The following is a 22,319-nucleotide window of genomic DNA, read 5'->3' on the forward strand; positions in this document are numbered from 1 at the left end:
AACATTACATTTTTTTGTTGCCTCCTCAGGTAAAGTCCTCCTGGGGACAGTACACTTGCATAGTATTTTATTCCATGTAGTTTTTGGACAATCAGAAAAAAAAGAAGAAAGTATTGTTAGTCGATAAAATGATGCACTAGGTTTATAAATGTATTATAAATCTTTTAATGACTTTATTGTTTTTACACGTGACTGACAATGGACAGGTCAGCTCAGGACAAGCAGCTGCCCGTCCACAACAGGAAAGTAGTCGGTCGGAAGTACATTAATAATGTCTGCGCCTCCACAGAAAACTCAGCGGCAGGTTTCTACGGTTTCACATTCTATATGAATGCTTTTCTATAGTACGAATCTTCTGGTTAGATTTCTCGGGTACCGTCATTTTTATTTTATTTTTTTACACAACAAAGGTTGAAAGGCTGCTGTTCTAGCCTCTCTGCTATCGCCGCCCACATGGTCTTCGGAGTAATGGCTGCCATAGTAGAATAGGAAACGCGATTGGAGACATAACTATGAACGGGTTTGTCCTCTTGCAGCAGAAGACTTCTGATGTCATCCCGTTGTACGTGCAGGACTCTGAAATAGTGGCAAGGTGAGCTTACGGAAGAATGTCAGTGGCGTGTATGCATAGAAGACATTAAAGTGGAAGCTTATTTTTATTATTATTAGTATTTGTCTTCATGTAAATATGTACTGTGCATATTCAGGAGAAATATATATTCATTTTCTGAACTTGCGAGAGTAATTGGTAAACCATGTCTTGTTACAGAACTAGACTACCTTCTTTAGTTCTTGTGCCTAGTCCCACCCTGATGGCTTCCCCTTACGCTTGTTACTTCCACCTCCACGTGCCCAGGAGACAGATACATAGCGTCTTACTGCCTGCGCACGTTCAGTAGTATGCCATTGGCTTCTATGGACCTGGGAGACTGGTCTTTTTTTTTTTGCGCATGCCTATTAAAGCCTATACCCGTCTATGGGCCCAAGACACAGATTATCTTCTTCCCACTGCCTGCGCATGCTCAGTGAAGCACCATAGGCTTCTATGGGCCCAAGAGAGATCTTCTTCCTGCAGATGCTCAGTGGAGCACCATAGGCTCAATGGGAATGGGAGACTGATCCTTTTCCCTGCTGCCTGCACATGTCCATTAAACCCCAAAGACTTCTCTGGGTCTAGATCGATCCTCTTCTTCCTGCTGCCTGCGCATGCTCAGTGGAACACCATAGGCTTCTGTGGCACTGGAGACTGATCCCTTTCCCTGCTTCCTGTGCATACCCATTAAAACGTATAGACTTCTATGGGCCCAGAAAATAGATCCTCTACTTCCCACCGCCTTCACATGCTCAGTGGAGCACCATAGGCTTCTGTGGGAACAGGAGACTGACCCTTTTTTCCCTGATGCCTGCGCATGCCCATTAAAACCTGTAGACTTCTATGGGTCCAGAAAATAGATCCTCTTCATCCCACTGCCTGCACATGCTCAGTGGAGCACCATAGGCTTCTGTGGGAATGGGAGACTGACCCCTTTTCGCTGGTGCCTATGCATGCCCGTTAAAACCTATAGACTTCTATGGGCCCAGGAGACAAATCATTTTCTTTCTACTGCTTGCACAAGCTCATTAAAACTTATAGGCTTCTATGGGCCCAGGAGACAGATCCTCTTCTTTCCACTGCCTGCACATGCTCAATAGTACGCTGTGGGCCTAAGAGATGACTCCTATTCCAGCTACTGCCTGTGTGTGCCTATTAGAACCCCAATTGGACTGGCCATGCCCAGTAAACTTAGAGGATTCTATGGGCCCAGGTAATGGACCCTCTTCTCGTTACTTATGCATGTCCAGTAAAACTCATAGGCTTCCATGAGCTCAGGAGACTGATTCTTTTTTTTTTTTTTACTACTGCCTGCCCATGCCCAGTAAAACCTATAAGTTTTCATGGGCACGGGAGACAAATTCCCTATTCCCTGCTGCCTGCACATGCCCATTAATCCCAAATACTTCTCTAGGCCTAGAAGACTGATCCTCTTCTTCCTGCTGCCCGTGCATGCTCGGTGGAGCACCATAGGCTTCTATGGGCCGAGAAGACAGATCCTCTTCTTCCTGCTGCCTGCGCATGCTCAGTGGAACACCATAGGCTTCTGTGCACTGGAGACTGATCCCTTTCCCTGCTTCCTGCGCATACCCATTAAAACATATAGCCGTCTACGGGCCCAGAAAATAGATTCTCTACTTCCCAGCGCCTGCACATGCTCAGTGGAGCACCATAGGCTTCTGTGGGAACAGGAGACTGACCCTTTTTTCCCTGATGCCTGCGCATGCCCATTAAAACCTGTAGACTTCTATGGGTCCAGAAAATAGATCCTCTTCATCCCACTGCCTGCACATGCTCAGTGAAGAACCATAGGCTTCTGTGGGAATGGGAGACACCCTTTTACGCTGGTGCCTATGCATGCTCATTAAAACCTATAGACTTCTTTGGGCCCAAGAGACAAATCCTCTTCTTTCTACTGCTTGCACATGCTCATTAAAACATATAGGCTTCTATGGGCCCAGGAGACAGATCCTCTTCTTTCCACTGCCTGCACATGCTCAATAGTACGCTGTGGGCCTAAGAGATGACTCCTAGTACAGCTGTTGCCTGTGTGCCCCCAGTAGAACCCCAATTGGTCTGGCCATGCCCAGTAAACCTATAGGCTTCTATGGGCCCAGATGATGGACCCTCTTCTTCCCGTCACTTGTGCATACTCAGTAAAACCCATAGGCTTCCATGAGCTCAGGAGACTGATTCTTTTTTCCTGCTGCCTGCCCATGCCTAGTAAAACCTATAAGCTTCTATGGGCCCGGGAGACAAATTCCCTATTCCCTGCTGCCCGGGCATGCCCAGTAGATCCCTTTTGGCTACTATGACCTCCAGAGGCCGATCTTTTCCTGCTGCCTGCATTTGGCTAGTAAAACCCATGGTTTCTACGGCCCTGCAGATGAACTACATAGACTTCTATGGACATGTTAGACAGAGCTACTTTCTGTAGTGCATGCTCATTAGAAACCAATAGACTGCTATAGACCTGGGAGACTAATCTGTCTCCCAGTACCATAAAGTATTGTAAATTTCTAGCGGAACTTTTAGTCAGAAAATTAATTCCTGTTAGATCAATTCAGACTGACCCTTTTACAGGTATAGCTATGTAAAAAAATAAGTGCATGTACTGTTTAATATCCAGTAATACACTCTCTCACCCTGCTTTGCACATGATCAGTTGCTCTTACTTTTTAGGCACTGACTAATTTGTAGAGGCTGATCTGCTGACAGCCTTCAAGAGGAATTAAACCCTCCTATCCTTTTCAGCCAAAGAAGCTGCTTCTGTTTGATCTGCAACTGCCATGGTGCTGCACATGTGATCAGTTATGGCACCAGTCATTTGATGGTTTGACAGTTTGGTTGAGGACACAAGCAAATGTGACAGTTTGCAACCCCAGAATTCCAGGAATGTAACTGTTTTTTGAAACCATTGCATCGATGGGTTTAGTTCCGCTTTATGAGTTCCTGCTGTTCAGGGGTTCTGGGCTTCACGCAAATGGCAGCTTCTGGCAAAAAAAAACAGGGACGATGCTGGAGGCAATTTACAGCACACATTAACTTTGGTAGCATAATTATTTATGTGGAATGTATGTTCCTTGCTAAAAAAAAACATTAGAAGTTGTTATGGGTAAAGTTTCACTTTAAGTTTTTTTTCCTTCTAGGCAAATGAGAATTGTTTGCAAATGGGGGCACTATTTAGGGGAAGTTCATAACTTCTGATTTTGTGGAGTTCATTTTAAATATTGATAGCTGACCATATCAGTGGAATTCTTGCACCAGTATAGGGAAGGATGTTTGGAATCACTTACGGTATATACAAAGTGGACAGTTTATGATCAGTACTCATTAGGCCAGTAGTTTGAAGTAGTGTGACTCCAAACGCTAACAAAAAAAATTGGGGACAACATTGCCTGATGCCTCTATTAAGATCTTTAACCACTACAATACAGGGCACTTTCACCCCCTTCCTTCCCAGCCCAATTTTCAGCTTTCATCGCTCTCGCACTTTCAATGACAATTGTGCGGTCATGCTACACTGTACCCAAATAAATTTTTTTATCATTTTGTTCGCACAAATAGAGCGTTATTTTGGTGGTATTTATTCACGACTCCGTTTTTTATTTTTTGCGATATAAGCGCAAAAAAGCGGAAATTTGGAAAAAAAACCCAATATTTTCTTTTTTTCTATTTTAAAAGAAATCGAATAAAATCTAATTTTGTCATAAATTTAAGCCAAAATGTATTCTGCTACATGTTTTTGGTAAAATAATATTCCGTTAAGTGTATAATAATTGGTTTGTGTGATCACGGACATATGTACGCAAATGATCATGTACATATGTGTGCAGATAATCATTGGAACATGTGATTTTAGTGGGACATATGTGGGGGGACATGTGTTTTTTTATTTGGGGACATGTCTTTTTATTATTTGGTGACATGTGTATTGTGGTGACATGTGTATTGTGGTGACATGTGTTTTTACACTGTAGGTTTACACTAGACTGGTGATCAGTTAGTAAAAAGCTGTAAAAACAGCTCATACTCACTGATCACCAGCCTGCTTCAGTGATCTGCTCTCCTCTCCTCAGCGACAACTTCCGTGTGAGGAGAGGAGAGCTGATTGCCTAGCAACCGGCTGTTTGTTTACATCACATGACGGCCGTGATTGGACACGGCTGTCATGTGATCAGGAGGGCCAATCACAGAGCCCTCCTGCCGATCCGAGATGCGCCGTGTCCGGGTGACCCGAGCACATCGGGATCGCGCCGCTGCGCAGGCACACGCGCGCGATCCCCCTCCTTCTGAAGGACGTTCCTGAACGTCCTCTCAGAAGTAGAGAGCTCCCACCCGGCTGTATATGTACATTGGCCGGGTGGGAAGTGGTTAAGAAGTAAAGTGGTACTATTATCACTTAATTTAGCTGTTGGTTGTTCATATAAGGCCATGATCTTGAACCACATATTGGGGCCCAAGCCCATATGTTGCAAGGTCATGAGCATAAAGGAAAAGTTTGCACAATTGAATGCGTTTTGACATCAGTAGATAGGTGCACAGGTGCTTTCTCTTGGTGGGCATAGTGTATAATTAAATTTGATAGTATAATATTGTCTCTGGCTTCTCTCCTCTGGACAAAACCCACCTGGTAAGGATGGATGCAGAAGCAGTTTGAGACCTAAACAAGTTGTAAAGTCAGATGGTTCAATCAAAGTCAGGCATCCAATCAGGAGATAGAGGGAGGGGGCTCCATGTCTGAATGGACACAGGGAGCTGGGACTTGGCTCGGGGGCCCACATAGCAAGCTGCTTGCTGTGGGGGCACTCGACAGGAGGGAGGGGCCAGGGGTACAAAGAACAGGATCAACCAGCTTTTTTGCAGAATACAGAAAACAAATCTCATAGTGACGGAGCCAGTGTGAGTATGAACAGCATGTATTACAACATATAATTACTGACTTTTTTATTGATGTGGGTTTAATGACACTTTAAATCCTCTAATGTGCGATTTTACTAGGTGCGTGTGCGTGTGCGTGTGCGTGTGCGTGTGTGTGTGTGTGTAATGAAATCTAGATGTACAATTTCATTAGCAGTGTGATGGGTTTGATATGCTGTGTTAAATAAAAGAAAATGTAAATTTTTCTTTGTACTTTAATTCTGCTTGAATGTTTGTAACTCTCCTAACCTGAAATAAAAGGGTTAACATGAATGCATTAATTGTATTGCAAACGCATGATGCAACAGAACTGCCGGCTGTGGCTCAGGGAATTAGTGGTAGATGCTGGAGAAGAAAGGCAATATTTGCTCAATAATTTTGCAAACTGTTTGCAATAGAATTCCCTATAATCCAATATCTTTTATATTTTCTATGCTTTTATTTGCTATGCCACACTGAAAATGTTTGCTCTAAGAGAATGCTGTCTTAATTTGTTTGAACAATGACTAGATTTTTGGACATGCTGACTAGTAAGTTGTGTGGTGTGTTTCTGTGATATAGGGCTAATGTACATGGAGTTCCTGTGCTTGCTGTGTAGCAGTAGTAGCGGTATTAAAGCAAATAACTAAAATTAATAAGTTATAGCTTACCAATTCTAGTTGTGGTGGCTCCATTTGTTTTCTTTTTAGTCTTTTTACTTGATTATTCAGCCAATAAGGCCCCTTTCACGCAGAGCGGAAGCTGGCAGTGGATTTACCTGCTCAACAGGGGATCTCTCCGCTGATCCCCGCTGAGAAGGTGGATGACAGGTCTGTGTCCGCTCTGCATCAGCGGACACAGCCCACTGTTCTTTATAGGGCGGTCAAATAGAAACAGACTGGCTGTCCATTTCCTTCCAATCCGCTGGACGGATGGGGAACGATCCCTATCCATAAGTTTTTAGCGGATTGAATGCCGGCAAGTGTCGGCAGACACATGTCTACTGACATTCGCTGCTTTATAAAGAAGAATGGAGGCTCCGATCGGGTCCGCATGAGAAACTGACAGGTGGACCTGACTGGAACATACGTTTGAAAGGGGCCTCAGTCTGTTCTTTGTCAGCTGAGTTAAACGGACCAAACTGTCCTGATGATGTAGTAGTTAGTCTTGAAAGAAACTATTAAATACTGACAGGGGTGCTTACAATGGTCAGCTTTTATTCATTTATGTAAAACCCTTATTACAAAAGGGGAAAAACAAAACTGGTTGCTGTAACCGCTCAAAAGTGTTAGCTGAAGTTCATCTTCAATTTGCTAGTCAAGTCAATCTAAATCTGCTAGTTTAACACTTTTTTTTTTTTTTTTTCTACAAGGGTGCCTTGGCAAAATGCCTAAAAATTGCCCAAAAATTGTATACAAGCTAGCGGGTGGATGAAGCCTACACAAAGTCACAGTTTTTCATCATGGACCATTTCAGCCCTCTGGCTGCTGGGATCCTAAAAACCAGTAACGTAATTTGTTGATCGGGCACCTGCAGAGCATCCTTGTTTGCCCCTCTCCATCAGCATTGGGGGTCACATTAGCTAAGCAAGGGAGAGAAACATTTGCAATACTACTCAGTACCAGTGTGCAAAGGTGTGTTTGCTTTGAAAGAATAAATCGCCTCTAATGATCTAATGTTGTTGTGATATGTAAAACTATGTTTATTTTTTTTATTTTTTTTCTATTTTTTTTATTTTTTTACATTTAGGGCCCCTTTCACACTGGTATGGTGTGTTTCAGAAAGTGCACCAAAACTGCCAGACGTAATAGAACTCTATGGGAAAGGTCAGCTAACCGCACCAAACCCATAGGTATATTACACTACACCCGTGGTGCATTCAAACTGCACCACATCAGTGTGAAAGAGGGCTTGGAATTGGGATGCTTGGGGATTTGTGCAGAATTTTATCTCGGAAAAGGGGAAGCTCCCAAAGGCAAATGCACTCATTGGTCTCATACGCATACATAAACTGCTATCGCATTATACATGTGAAGTCATTTTTTTTTCACAATCAAATATAGTGGACTATTATTTATTTTATTGGTTTACTTATGTTTGTCATGTTCTAGAGATTTTCAGTATCATCAGTTATTTTCACATTGGTTGCATTTATTTGCATCTAGGTTTATATTTATTTTTATCCACAATTGTTATATCCATTTTGGGGGACTGCTAAGTGCTGTTTGCGCAATAGATTCCATGTGTGGCTTTAATTCACTTTTTATTTTGAACAGCAGCTGCCACTTTATTAAGTATGTAATATACCATATATTACATTCTTTGGCGTGGGTGGATTGATTTACACAAATATCTGCGTGACATGAAAAATTGCAAAACTTACCATTTTGTTCTCTAGGCTAGGGACTCTAATAAATATATATATATATGTTTGGGGGTTCGAAGTATTTTTTTAGCAAAAATAACATTTGTGAAAAAACAGCACATTTTATATACTTTATTAATTTTCCAAAGAACTGTGGGGAAAAAATTACAACTTCAAAAAACTCACAATGCCTCTTACTAAATACCTTGGAATGTCTATTTTTTTTTTTTTTTTTTTTTAAAAAGGGGTAATTTTGGTGATATTTGTAGTGTTAATTTTGGCATTGAACTTTGATTTAGTTTTTGTAATATAGTCTTTTAACTAAAATGCCATTTTAGTTTTTGTCCCGTATTTAGTCATCTGCACAGATAGGGAATGAATCCCCATCCGTTTGTTTTTAGCGGTCAGGATTGGATTTCAGTGTTTCTGTTGACATCCGCTAGTGAGTCCATAGAGGGCAATGGATGGTCTGATTTGGTCCGCCTGTCAGTTTTTTAGGTAGACCCAATCAATCTGCCTGTGTGAAAGGGTCCTTAAGCCGTGTGCATAGTCCCAAGCTCAGGTTTCCCATTGATAAGTAACCTTTATGTTTTTAGACTGGAGTGCCTCAAGTTGTGCAGACTTTTAAAAGGTGCTGTGACCGAAAAGGTTAAGAAATGTAACACAGCCATTCTCAGACAGGGTTCGTTCAATGGAACCCTATGGCTCCTTCAGCTGATAGGCATTCCTTGAACAATGAGCAATTTCTATGTCCCAGATGACTATTCACTGACACCCATGATCTTTTTAGCTGTTTATAAGAAGAGGATTCTTCCCACTGACCATTACAATAATGTGATCTGTAGATGTTGTAATTATAAGCAGGGGTTGCTTGAGGCTGGAAAGCTATTATAGGGTTCCTCCATAAAAAAAAAAAAAAAAAAGTTTAGAAAGGCTGGTATAGGCATACCAGTGGGATCAGAGAAGAAACGCTGTCATGTATAATAAATAATAAAACATTTTTTCATTCTTGTCTGTTTCTAGGGAGCTCTTCACCACAATGCCTGCAGGAGTCTCTTGGCCTCAATACTTGAAGATGCTCAGTGCCAGCCTTCTTTCCATGTTAGCAGGTGCAGAGCTCGTACACAGATACTACAGACCTGATCTTGTATGTATGTCTAAAGCCTCTCAATACTTAAAATAATTCAGTTCGTTGTAAAGGATTTCAAGGGAATTGCATCATTCTTGCAAGTGCATGTTATAAGTGCATATTATGCAATAGCGGTGTATGACTTAACATAAGTGTTTCTGTGGCATGGTTCCTGCAAAAACAGTCTTTTAATATCTACACCTGCAGGGTGTTGTGTTTTTTTTTTTTTTTTTTTTAGAGACTGCTTTGCATGAACAACTGCAGCACATTTTCACATTCTTTAGAAACACCGGTGTCCGCTGTGTGTTTGTTTTTTTTTTTTTTTGTTTTTTTTAGACTAGGGATAAACCTCCCAAGTCAAACGAACCAGCTTCATATCTCCCTGATATATTATATATTATATATATATATATATATATATATATATATATTATAATATAATATAATTTTGGGGGTCCTCTGGACAGTATGAACGATTAAGAAGAATTCAGTTTTACAGAAATAACACCTTTTTATCTGAGCTACAGCAAATCTTTTCTTTCCTTTGCCATTGTAAAGGAACTTTCAGCAATCTAGGAGATTTAGTCAAATAAACCTGTTGGCCTTTTTAAACTTTTAAGAATAACTCTTTCCTTTTTCTCAAGATACATTATAAGCCAATAAAATCTTCTCTGTTGTCTCTCTGATACTAATTTGAATTTGTTACTAAGGCCCCAAATTCACTATCTAGAGCAGGGCTAGCCAACCCCCGGCACTGGTGCCACAAGCCGCACACAAAGCCTCTTTTGCCTGCACTTGACTCCCTCCCAATCAGCAGAGCAGCGCAAGAAAGTGTCAGTGAGACAATAATGCATTCCAATTTCAAAATTCCCCACGCCACACCTGCACTGAGGGGGAGGCACTGTGCCCCCACACATTGTAAAAGATGGGAAACATCATTTGGTTCTCTAACTTTGCTGTAGCTGCGATCGACAGCTTTTGAGATGGGGAAGAGATTGGGTACAGTTTTGCTGGGGGGGGGGGTGTCCCTGTTTCCAGGAGGAGGAGGACTGTCATTGGCCACTGCTAAAGCCAATCACAGTCCTGCTAGTCCCGCCCACCATCTGGAGGAAGATGACACTCTTGGTTGCCACTACCGATCTCAGAAAGAAGGGATTTCACTGTGATTGAGAAAACCACAATCAGGTGACAGCTTGTGGAATTACTGTTGAGCTTCTCGGAACTTTGTTGAAATTATTCCTGAACCTTTGCATCACTTAATACTGAACCCCTGCACACTGTGTCCCTTTAAGCCACAGCCAGTATTCAGTGCAATGAAAATCACACCCAACCACTTTTTCTCAGCTCTGGGGGCCCAAATTGTGATCCTGCACGCAGGCCCAATGATTTCAGAAAATGCCCCTGACCTGAGCTCATCATTGCACATCCATTCCTTATGCTTGTATGTGACATCACATACAAGCACATAGACTGGATGTCAGAGATGGATCAGCAGGATTAGTGTGCCAGGACAGGTAGATGTCTCATCTCTGCATATCATAGATGAGAAGAGGGTACAGCGGTGGAGCAGGTGAGCAGGAGGGTACATTGGTGGGGAAAATGAGCAGTAGGGGTTCAAAGGTGGAACAAAAGAGCAGGAGGGTACAGTGTTGGGGCAAATGTGCAGGGAGGTACAGTGGTGGAAGAGATGAGAAGGGGGTTCAGCAGTGGGACAGAAGAGCAGGGGGTTACAGTGGTGGGACAGATGAGAAGGGGGTTCAGTGTCGGGGCAGATAAGCAGGGGGTAGAGCAGTGGGGCAGATGTGAAAGGAGGTGTATTGGTAGGGCAGATGAGCATGTAGTTACAGTGGTGGGGCAGAAGAGCAGGGGGGTACAGAGGTGAGACAGATGTACAGGAGGTATGTTGGTGGGGCAGATGAGAAAGCAGGTTACAGTGGTGGGACAGATGAGCAGATGGGTTCAATGTTAGGACAGATGAGAAGGTGATTCAGTAGTGAGATAGAAGACCTTGAGAATATGGCGGTGGAGCAGATATGCTGGGAGGTACAGTGGTGGGGCAGATGAGAAAAGGGGTACATTTATGGGGCAGAGGAACAGGGGGGTTACAGTGGTGGGACAGAAGAGCACAAGGGTGGTGGGGCAGATGTGCAGGAGGTACAGTGGTGGGAGGGATGAGAAGGGGGTTCAGCGGTGGTACAGAAAAGCATGGCGGTACAGTGATGGGGCAGATGAGTGGGGGGGGGGGGGTTCAGTGATGAGATTGGGGTTTAGAGTGATGGGAAAGATGAGCAGGGGGTGTTCAGTGTTGGGGCAGAGAAGAAAGGAGGTACATTGGTGGGACAGATGAGCAGGGGGTTACAGCAGTGGGGCAGATGGTCAGAGGAGAAAGGAGGTAGATCGGTGGAGCACATGAGCAGGGGATTACAGTGATGGGGCAGAAGAGCAGGGGGAACAGAGGTGGGCCAGATTTACAGGAGGTACAGTCATGGGGCAGATGAGAGAGGGTTACAGTGGTGGGGCAGATGAGCAGATAAGTTCAGTGTTAGGACAAATAAGAAGATGGTTCAGTGGTTGAGCAGATGTCCATGGAAGCACAGTGGTGGGGCAGATGAGAAAGGCCAGATGAGCAGAGTGGTACAGTGGTGGGGCAGATGTGCAGTGGGTTACAGTGGTGGGGCAGATGTGCAGTGGGTTACAGTGAGAGTGCAGAATGTTAATTTCTCACTACTAAAGTAGTTTATAGCATTTACTTAAAATCCTTTTCGTGATTGAGAGTGTGAAGTTGACATTTTTTTGTTATAAAATCGGCACGCTCAATTTCTTTGAAAACATTTTTCGACACACTGTGCTCAAAAGGTTGCCTACCCCTGTTGTCCATCTGTCCAGTGAGAACATTATTATAATTTTTTTTTTTTTTTTTTGTGGTTCTTGATCTGAGACAGGACTTTAAAGTTTAGAAATGATGGCATAGCTGGTCTTCCTCTGAAAATGTTAGCTGTCTGGCTAAAAAAAAAAATGACAACACACATAAAGCAATATTTGCAGAAACGTCAGATGTAATGTAATGTAATAAGAAAAGAAAATTTACGGAGAGAAAAGAAGATTCTTTTCTGTAGCAACATGAGGTGAAATTGAAGACTTGGTCGACCAAATTTCAAAAATCAATGGTGGCATCATCGGATCACAAAAAAACAAATTTTCTGATTTTGAAAAGAAAATTTGTTTGAAATTCGACCATGTATGACCGGCATAAGTCATAGTATACTCAGGGCTCAGATTGTGGAATACAACTGAAATTATGGCAAAAATTCTGCAAAGGCCCCCTTTTCCCTCTGCATTCTTTATTGCAATTAAAAATGCAGCCCTCTAATGTTGTGGGGATATTGTGCATTATTAAACAGGTTTACTACATGTGTTTTTGGTTATTTTATCTTGCACCTACATATATTTTAAGCCAGCCACAGACTGTTCCAATCTCAGCCGGTTCAGCAGGAACCAGTCGAGATTCAAGCCATGTATTGGCAGGTTGATTGTACCCAAGTCTATCCATCGACTGCAGAAGTTTATATCCAGTGGCAATAGCTGCTGGCAATAATGATTGTGTTCTCCCGCCAGGGAATGGCTCCCCAAATCCTCTCACTAAGAGAACACAATAGCTCCACACAGGGGCGTAACTTTAGGGGGTGCAGCAGTCGCGACCGCAACTGGGCCCTGTGCTGCAGGGGGCCCATGCAGCCCCCTCTACATATGGCTGGCAGCAGCATAGGCAGCTAGGGATACCAGTGCACCATGCACACGGGTGGCTGGAGGTGGAGGGTGACTAGCAGAGCTCCATGCTCGACTATCGCACTGGCTGCTCTTTAGTTGTGCATTCCCGCATGATCTGTGTCCTCGGCTTGCTCCTCAGAGTACCCCTCTCCTGCTCCATGCATTGCCGCTCAGTCCGATGTCTGTTCTCCCCAGCCAGAGTCCCGCCCCCCCGAGTCCGGCCCACACTGCACTGCATACTTCTCCCAGATAAAAAAACTTTAGGCACTCAGATGCAGTACAGCCCTAGGAGAGCCGGCTCCCGGAGGACAATGCAGGCTTGTCTGCCAGCCCCCCTCCTCCCCCGTCATACACAGATGATGAAAGGTCTTTCTGAGAGATATGCTGATCACCCGTCCAGCACACTGGATGGAGCCCAGGCCAACATGGATGAGTGCGCGGCCTGCAGCTTGGTCATGGTGAGTGAGAGGACCCCATCCCCCACACACCATTACTTACCCCCTCCATCTCCCCCTGGGGACAGGGGCCCCTTCTCACGTGGGGACAGGGACCCCCATTTCCCCTGGGGACAGGGACCCTTTCTCACCTGGGGGCAGTGACTTCATCTGCCCTGGAGAAAAGGACCTCATCTCTTCTGGGGACGGGGACCCCATCCTGCCTAGGGACAGTCCCCCAATGGGGCACTTAAAAATAAAAAAAAATAATAAAAAAAACTACTGATGCCAGTGGTGGAACTACAGGGCTCACAAAGGTCATACCTGTGACCACGCCCTGGAGTTCCACGCCAGACTCGGAGGCAAGGGTCCTGGCTGGGGTTCAGGGGGGCCCTTCATGGTTTCTTGCATCGGGGCCCTGAAGGTTCTAGTTACGCCACTGGCTCCACAGGAGATGTTGATGGGGGATTGAGCAATTTTCTTTCCTGCAACCCATGGTGGAAAGATAGAAAATCGCTCCATCAATGGCCTGCCTTAGCTTGGCAAATGAGGAAAAGCTGTGTTCGCTTAAATCATCCAATCATATGTACGCAAAAATCCTGGTGTGTGTGTTTTTTTTTTTTTGTCCTTCACACATGACTAAATATTTAAAGTGAACTTATTATTAATAACTTATTAATATTTAAAGTGCCTTATTCCCCACTGGAATTTGGTCACCTAGCTAGCAAACATTTTAGTTTCAGATTCTCAGAATAAATGCTGGTTCTTTTCTAGTGACAGTAACCAAACATTAAATTGGTATTTCAGAGTGTGCCTGAAATTCCACCCAAACCAGGAGAACTGAAGACACAACTTCTTGGAATAACACAAAGCAAAGAAACCAAACAGGAATCAAGCTGAATGTTATTTAAATGTTTTTTATAAAAGAAAACTTGCTTTATGTTTATATACATTGTTTACTTTAAGTGAACGTGATACTCAATTGTTTGTCTATTTTTCCCAAACAGAATGATTAGAATTTACAATCTACATGCAAAACTGACCATAAGCTTTGTATTTTCTTTTCTGAATGGGGAAGCCATAAATAAAACCATGTGAATGATGCATTCTATTTCTATACATATATATTAATCTTTATTTTAGATAACCTGAGTTGAGTTCATAACACATTTGGGTGTAAAGGGGGTTACTCCACTTTTGTGAAATAAAATATATAAAAAAAAAATACAAGCACAGTTGCTACACGAGCCACATTATAATTTAATGTTATTTAAAATTACCTTTCCTTTTCCATCTGTAACCACTTTATAACGTTCTGTAAAATTCAATACAGTATGGCAACCTGGTGGCATTCTGTATACAGTTGGTGTACAGAATCTCCCCAAAAATGTCCTTTCCTGGTTGTGTGATTGGCTCATTGATTTTCCCAGAAGTCTGCATTAAGATACAAGTCAAATTTAGGCATTCTCTGCAATAGAATTTTTTTTTTTTTTGGTGAGATACTTTGTAAGGGTTAATTATTTTCGAAGGGATGCAAGCACTGCAACTTTCCTCAGAACACTGCATTGTATCAGCTGATTAGAACAAAGCCATTCCCATTTAGGAATTAGTAATCCAAGGACATAGTTGAACTATACAGCTTTCCTTAGAACAGAAACAGGGCAGGACTTGTATTTTTTTTTCTCAACAAAAGTGGAGTTACTCTTTAAGTTCTATCTTTTAGGGGTAAATATGCAAACAAGACCAATTATGGTTGTTTAGTTTAAAAAAGGGAAAATCTTTTGTGGAATTATAGCAGCACATCTAGTAATTACCAAAACTCTTGATTTCATTATATGTTGATAAGTTGAGGTTATTGTGTATAAATTGAATCCTCCTTTACAGAATAAATAAGAGAAACATAATTTAAGTATTGCTGTAGGCAAATAAATTGCCTTTTATTGCAGTAATATAATATAAATGTATCCCAAGCATGAACATCCCCCACCCAAAAAATAAAATAAAATCCTACTGTAAATGTGTTAAAGGCAAATGACAAGATTGTCAGCCAACCAGACGCTATACACTCCAGCACGCTTACTGTGCAATATCACATGCACAGTTTTACTATGGAAATGGAAAATTGTTCTTATAAAATGTATACATTACTTTAACTGCCAGCCAGTTTACCTTTTATTTAGGTGCCTGTGAGTAGTTGGTACCATCGGAGCTTTCCCTACCATCAGCGCCTCATTAGGTACACACATTTTGGGTTGGTGCTGTTTAGTACATAACCCCTTTACAAATAAATCACTTTTACTTCTAATAGCATGAGTTAACCTGTTGGTAATCATAGTTGGAAAATTGTACCATGGGAACCTCCTGAAATGCCAATGACCACTTACTACACCAACCCTCTCTTAGAATCAATCTGTGTGCAGTTAAATGCTCCATAGTGCCCATTTTAGGGAGGATTCAACTCTTGGTGAAGGTTTTGCTACAAGAGGATGCTAGATGGAGGGTGGATGAAGACTTGGAGATATTAGTGGATTACCTATCCAAATGTGCATGATTTGAAAGGTGATTAAAAATAGTTCAAATTATCCCTTAATATCTCCTATAATGTATGCACTGAAATATAATATTCCTATGTAAGGGCATTCCAGAGAAAAAAAAAACACTGGATGCACCCTTCATGTGAAATATATATTTAAGATAGTAAAAAAAAAAAAAAGGCATTTTATTAGAAATATTGATTAAAATCGTAATAGAGGCAAACAGAACTATTGCTCACTTTTTTTTTTTTTTTTTACCTCCCCTACCCTGTATAAAAAAAAAAAAAATGAGTCTGATCTCACAGCCCTCCCGCTCAGCTCAGAGCTTAGTAAGGAGGAGGGTGCTCTTGCTGCATAATCAATGCACAGGCAGAGAAAGGAATATGACACATTCCTTACTCCTTCTATATTATCTCTGTTATTCAGGTTCAGACCTTGCGCCGTTTGCCTTTTCACTCTGAAAAAAATTGGTGCAGTTGGCGCACATAGAACTCAAACAGGTTTATCTGCTCTGTTAACGTGGGGCAAGTTGCTGCTTACAGTTTTCCATAATATAATTGCGTAAGAAGCTAAGTTAATTCCCTGGCTTGTGTGGAATAGTGACTGGATCAGTTGACATGAAGTTAGTAACTTTTTGCCTTTTCGGCATAACTTCCGCAAATTCATTCAAAGATGTCATAGTCCAGCCACTGGACTATCTTGACACTTTCTATGCTTAATTGCTTTGCCGACCCAGCCACTGTGAGTGGCAGTCAGTTATCACATGATTGGGAAATTGTACCACTAGCTCCCAGTTACTGCTAAGTGACCAAGAACTGTTGGTAACAGTGCAGTGGGGCACGCAATGGAGTATGCTTAATGGATCAAGAGGTATGCATCCACCTCAGTGCTACCCCGTAGATGCATACAGCCACCGGGAAGGGGTTAAGGATTTAAAATATAGTAGATGTAAACCCAATCTGGTGATTCTGCTATGAAGGTCTTGTTCAGGTGCTTCTTGTTATGGGCAACACTTTGTCCCTACCTTGATATTGCTCCCCTGCCTTATTACCCTGTCACATCTGCCTTTCTGGACACTATAAACAGCCATTTTGGCACTTGTGCTTGCTTTTTTCCCCTGTTGTCACCACCAGGTGAGCCATCCTAAACTGTGACGTGCAGCACTTCATGCACTTGCTGCTGGAGCAAGTGCATAAAGACCAAAGGTAGTTGAATGAAACTGGAGAAGATCTCCAGCACTGAGATTCAAGAAAGGATGGGGAAAAAAAGTGAAAGGGTATCTTTGCATTGATGTTATTTGTTTAGTTAATGAAAAGTAATACTTTTATATCAGCCTCAATTTTTGAACATTCAGACCTCCGATGAGCCACAGTTTCTGGACATCAGATCAGCCCCAATTCCTGCACCTTCACATCTCAGACCAGCCCCAAATCCTGCACCTTCACCCCTCAAATCATCCCCAAATCTTACACCTCTAGACCTCAAATCAGGTCCAAATCCTGTACCTCCAGACCTCAAATCAGCCCCAAATGGTGCACCTTTAGATCTCATATCATCCTCAAATCTTGCTCCTTCAGACCTCAGCCCAGCCCCAAATCTGGCATCTTCACACCTCAGCCCAAATCTTGCACCTCCAGACCTCAAATCAGCTTCAATTCCTGCACCTTCAGGCCTCAGACCAGTCCTAATTCATGCTCCTTCAGTCCAGCTCCAATTTCTGTTCCTTAAAACCTCAGGTCATGCCTAATTTCATGCACCTACCAACCTATGATCAGCCCTTATTGCAGACACTTCAGACCTATGATAAGCCCCTATTCACACATTTCTGACCTCCGAACATAGATGTACATTTTTTTCATACTTTGCATAAGTGGCACCTGTATCTGCAGGTGTGCTTGTGGGTTTCCTTAGCACAATGCATAGGTGGATTTCAGACATCAATATGCTAGCTAGGGAGCAAGCCATCGTGTTGTTGCAGAAGGCATGCGCTGCTGACCCCTGTATTTAAGAAAAGCAATATACAAGGTCTTAATGGGAACCAGGAGTCTTGCTTGACTTTTTCTGTCATCGTGGCTTGTGTTGTATATCAGTGTTACAGGCAGAAGGTGAGACAGAAACAGCAGTGGGGGCTACAGTCTATGCATCTGGCCGCATAAACTGGCAGACACACCCAGTGATGGTATTCTCTAAAATTGGAAAAATGGCAATTGTTTATATTTAGATAAATTGAAATTCGGCAGCTCAGCAAGGACTGGCCGAATTTTGATCTATTGCCATTCTTGCTGGAGTGAAGTGCATTTTAGTATAAGCTTCTCTCAAATGGGAATGTTGAAATTGTTTTCCTTTTATTAGCACTGCTTGATCAGTGTATCCTGACAACAGAGGCGTTCTCGCTGTCAGAATAGCACTGCAGGGAGGATTTCATTCATTCACCTCAAATTTGTGGATGGGGAAATTTGTTCGGATTTTTCTTTCTTTCTTTTTTTTTGATCAGCCATATGGCCGACTAAAAATGATCCATCCTACCCAATTTTAGTTCAGCTTTTCACAAAAAAAAAGGAAGATGTGTTAACATGCTGTGGGTGATAAGATGTCACTCCTAGGGCAGAGCAGAGGCATTCTGCTGGCACATGACCACTTTGACCAAACAGAATAACTCTGATCCATCCCGGAAGCCCTAAGCAAAGAAGGCGAAGAACAGGGTGTTCAAATCCACGGACCATTGCATGGGCAGTGACCGCTAATCACCCACAAAGGTAAATGCAGCATGGACCCAGGGGTTGTTTTGGGGTGTAGGGTGTTAGTTCATCTTTTTTGTGATAAGGTGAACTTACACTTTAAGCAAATTTAAAGTGATGGTAAAGGCTTCATTTTAAACTTTTTTTTTTTTTTTTTTTTATAAATAACAAACACATACTTACTTGCTCTGTGCAGTGGTGTTGTATGTAGCCGCCCTCTGTTCCTCCATAGCAAGCTGCTTGCTATGGGGGCACTTACAGAGCAGGGCTCAGGGCCAGTTATGGGGCAGAGAGCCAGGACAGTAGCAGCTCTCGTGCACATTGCTGGCTCGAGATCAGACTTGGATAAGAATTAGGGGGGAGCTGCATGAAGATCTACAAAAAGTATATAAATAAATAAAAAAAACCTTTAGCCTTTACAACCTCCTCAAATTTGATGTAAACCATAACTGGATGACTTTTAATAAATATGTATACAGTCACAGTTCATCAGATCTGCAAAGAGCTGTACAGTCTAGTAAGGTTGGTGAGAATGATGCAATTAGAACATAGAGGACCATTAGCAGGGAAATACTGGATTCCTTAATTAGACGTCCTTGTTCCCTTAGGAAATTTGAACACCTGAGTCTCTGATTTAGTACTTTCTGGTTTAGATTGATATGTATGAAAATGAAGATCAATATTTTATGATAAAAGAGCAAAGAAAAGAAAAAAATACACTTTCTCTCCTGAAACTACATATTGCATATGCAAAGCCAAATAAAATAACTCTCCAGATTTTATTTTTACATTATTATTATTATTGTTAATACATCAATAGGATTAGTCCGTTGTCTGCTCAGGGAATGCTCGTTGTGATGCACACATTCCAGAGAACTCTATAGGGAATACACCTGTCTGTATCCATAAGGTCTGTTCAACTCCCCCAAGCCCTACCTAAACTTAGCAGCATAACAGTGTAATTTAGAAAAAAATAAAAATAAATGGCTAGTAAAAAATTAAATTGGTGGCTTTAGAAATGCTGCCAGATGATAAATATATCCATTGTCTTAAAGTGTTTTTTAACCCAAAACAAGCATGTATTTTATTGCAGCTTGCCAAACATTAGATGTGATACCTGTACCAGTTTTCTTTTCTTTGGCTTTTTTCCCTAGTGATCTGGCCAGTAACACTCCTGTATTAGAGTACCCCCACTCTGGAGAAATGATCATGGGGGCACAGTAGCATTGTCAGTCTGGGGAGAAGGTAGTGTTAAATGTATTAACAGCTTCAGATACACTAACAAACCGAAGCCAAACTCCATCTCACACTAAGCAGTTAGGCTACGTTCACACTGGGTCATTGAGGGCGCCGACGGTAAAGCACTGCTATTTTTAGCGGCGCTTTACCATCGTTTTTGCAAAGGTTTTCAGACTTTAGCGGGGCCCCTTTCTTTCTTGCTGGATGGATCACCAAATTAAAACAGAAGAAAAAAAGGCCTAAAAAAGGAAACTAATACAGCCATCACATCTAAGAAATGGTAAATTGCAATAAAATGAATGTTTGCTTTTGGGTTTAGTATTTCTTTAAGAAAAAAATCTTATGTCTGTCCAGGGGTGTTTAATATGCAAAATATGAGCTCTTAAAATGGTATTTAACCCAAAACCAAAAATGTAATATATTGGAATTTACCAATCCTTAGATGTGGTGGCTGCATAAATTTTTTTTTTTTTTTTTTAGGCTTTTGTCCCTCTTTTCACCTGGTGAGCTGGCCAGTAACTCCTGTATTAAACTGCCTCCTCGCTGGAGTGCAGTGGTGCCTTTGGACAGCAGCATTGTTAATCTGGTGGGAGTATAGTGTTAAGGCCCGTATACACGATCAGACTTTTTGACAACAAACATGCAAATTAGCTGTTTTGGAGCAACATCCGACCGTGTGTACGCTCCAACGGAAAAACTTTTTCGGTTTTCATCAGACTTTTGTTGGCTGTGCGAACAGACAAACTTTTTGACAACATAAATCCGATGGAGCAAAGTCTGATCGTGTGTACACAAAACCATCGGACTTTTGTAGAAGGTACAAACACTCATGCTCAGAACCAATGCAAAAGATCAGACAACAATACAGAAGTTGACCAAAGGTGGCGCTGGAGTAATAGAACGTCCTCTTTTGAAGTGTTGTCAGTACGTTGAAACGTCGTTCGTGATTGTTGCCTAAAAGGTCCGATCATGTGTATGCAATACAAACTTACGGCCAACGCCCTTTGTACAAACTTTCCCATGGACTTTTGTACAAAGTCCGATCGTGTGTATGAGGCTTTAGATGTACTAGCAGATTTAGAAATCGAAGCTGAACTTTAGCTCACTTTATAAGCAGTTACGGCAAACAGGTTTTTTTCCTTCTGATTTAAAGGTTTTACAAAAATAAAAAAGCTGATCAACCCCAGGCAGAAAGACAGTGCTTCCCCGCCAGGTCAAGTTTGAGGGTTCAGGTAAGTAAAATGGGGGGGCTGGGGGGGAGGTCACTGACAGGTGTTTACATCCTATGCATTAAGGTGAAAAAACATGAAGGTTTACAACCCCTTTAAGGTAAATTTAAAAAAACCTTGTGGCTTTAGAACCACTTTAATTTTATCATAATGTGCCTGCATAAATTATGCAAGATAAATGCCCTTTCAAAAGCCATTGGCATTTACAGGAGTATGGCTACCTACTCCCATTCACTTGCATTGGCCACTGTAGGTGGCACCTTCATCTCCCTGAGTTTAGGAAAGCACCAGTTATTTTACACTTAGCCCCCGTTTACAATGACTGCGGCTTTGAAACTGTGCCACTCCATCTGAAATCATGGGAAATGTAGTTCCAAAACATCTGGAGTGCCAAGGTTCGCCATCACTGATATATACCATTGTAACACCTCTTATGATATGGCAACTGCCAATCTTGTAAATATCTTGTACACACTTGCTTAGAAATGTAAATAAAAGCCAATCATTACTTCTGTGTCATTCACTATCCATGGCTTGTAATTGGTACACCTGTAAACTACAAGTTTTACCTCTAGAGGTTACAACTCCTAGTGCCGGTTCACACTATTGCGATACGAGAACCCTGCGATTCAACTGCGGGTTCCCGCATAGCACCCTACGCACACGGCAGTTCACACTGCCATATGCAAACTGCTGGGGAGTGTCATTATATGTTAATGACTCCCCCATTTCAGCTCGCATATCGCACTGCAAACTGACAGTTCAGACATGAATCGGATCGCATATGTGTGAACACACATGCGATCCGATTCTGGTCCAAACAGAAAAAAGGGTCCTGTGCGTGTTTGGACCGAATGCAGTGCGATATTAGCCATACTATCTGTATGGCTGACATCGCACCTCACAGACATCACATGTAATGTGAACAGCAGTGGCGCTGCGATTTGCATGCGATGTCTGGCATCGCAATAGTGTGAACCGGCACTAAAGATCATTAAATCTCTAGATAGCGAACCATTAACAATATACCATCAGAGAGAGGGACAGAAAATCAAGAAAAGTAGCAAGTTAGAAAAGGGGAAAGAAGAGGGGGGAAGTGTCCAGCCGTTGCAGTATACCCTCTAAGCATGAACATTTGCTCCTTTCATTCTTCTCTATTGGGCCATGATTTCTGGGTATGTTGATGAAAACTTAAAGGCGAACCAACAGGGCCATATTTTGTTTGCTAACTCGGCTTTGTTTTTCTGCTTAAGGGCTCTTTCACACGGGACGGATCCGTGATGATCCGCCTGTGGACATCCGCTTGCTCAGTGGGGATCGCTTGGTCAATCCCCACTGAGCAGGAAGATGGCAGGTCCGTGTCTGCACACTGCGAAGGGACGGACCTGTCAG

The 22,319-nt window shown here is 42.3% G+C and overlaps 1 protein-coding gene across 1 annotated transcript; it reads left to right on the top strand.

Annotated features, from left to right (window-relative positions):
* Positions 1-443: 443 nt before the first annotated feature.
* On the top strand, positions 444-14,298 carry UQCC6 (ubiquinol-cytochrome c reductase complex assembly factor 6). Its single transcript, XM_077472129.1, has 3 exons — positions 444-592; positions 8,880-9,003; positions 13,995-14,298. The coding sequence occupies exons 1-3, from the start codon at positions 513-515 to the stop codon at positions 14,085-14,087; spliced, it is 297 nt and encodes a 98-aa protein (XP_077328255.1). The 5' UTR covers positions 444-512; the 3' UTR covers positions 14,088-14,298.
* Positions 14,299-22,319: the final 8,021 nt, after the last annotated feature.

Source organism: Lithobates pipiens, unplaced genomic scaffold (assembly GCF_037356315.1).
Source record: "Lithobates pipiens isolate NorthernLeopardFrog02 unplaced genomic scaffold, aLitPip1_a1.2 Scaffold_8, whole genome shotgun sequence".
Classification (NCBI taxonomy): Eukaryota; Metazoa; Chordata; class Amphibia; order Anura; family Ranidae; genus Lithobates; species Lithobates pipiens.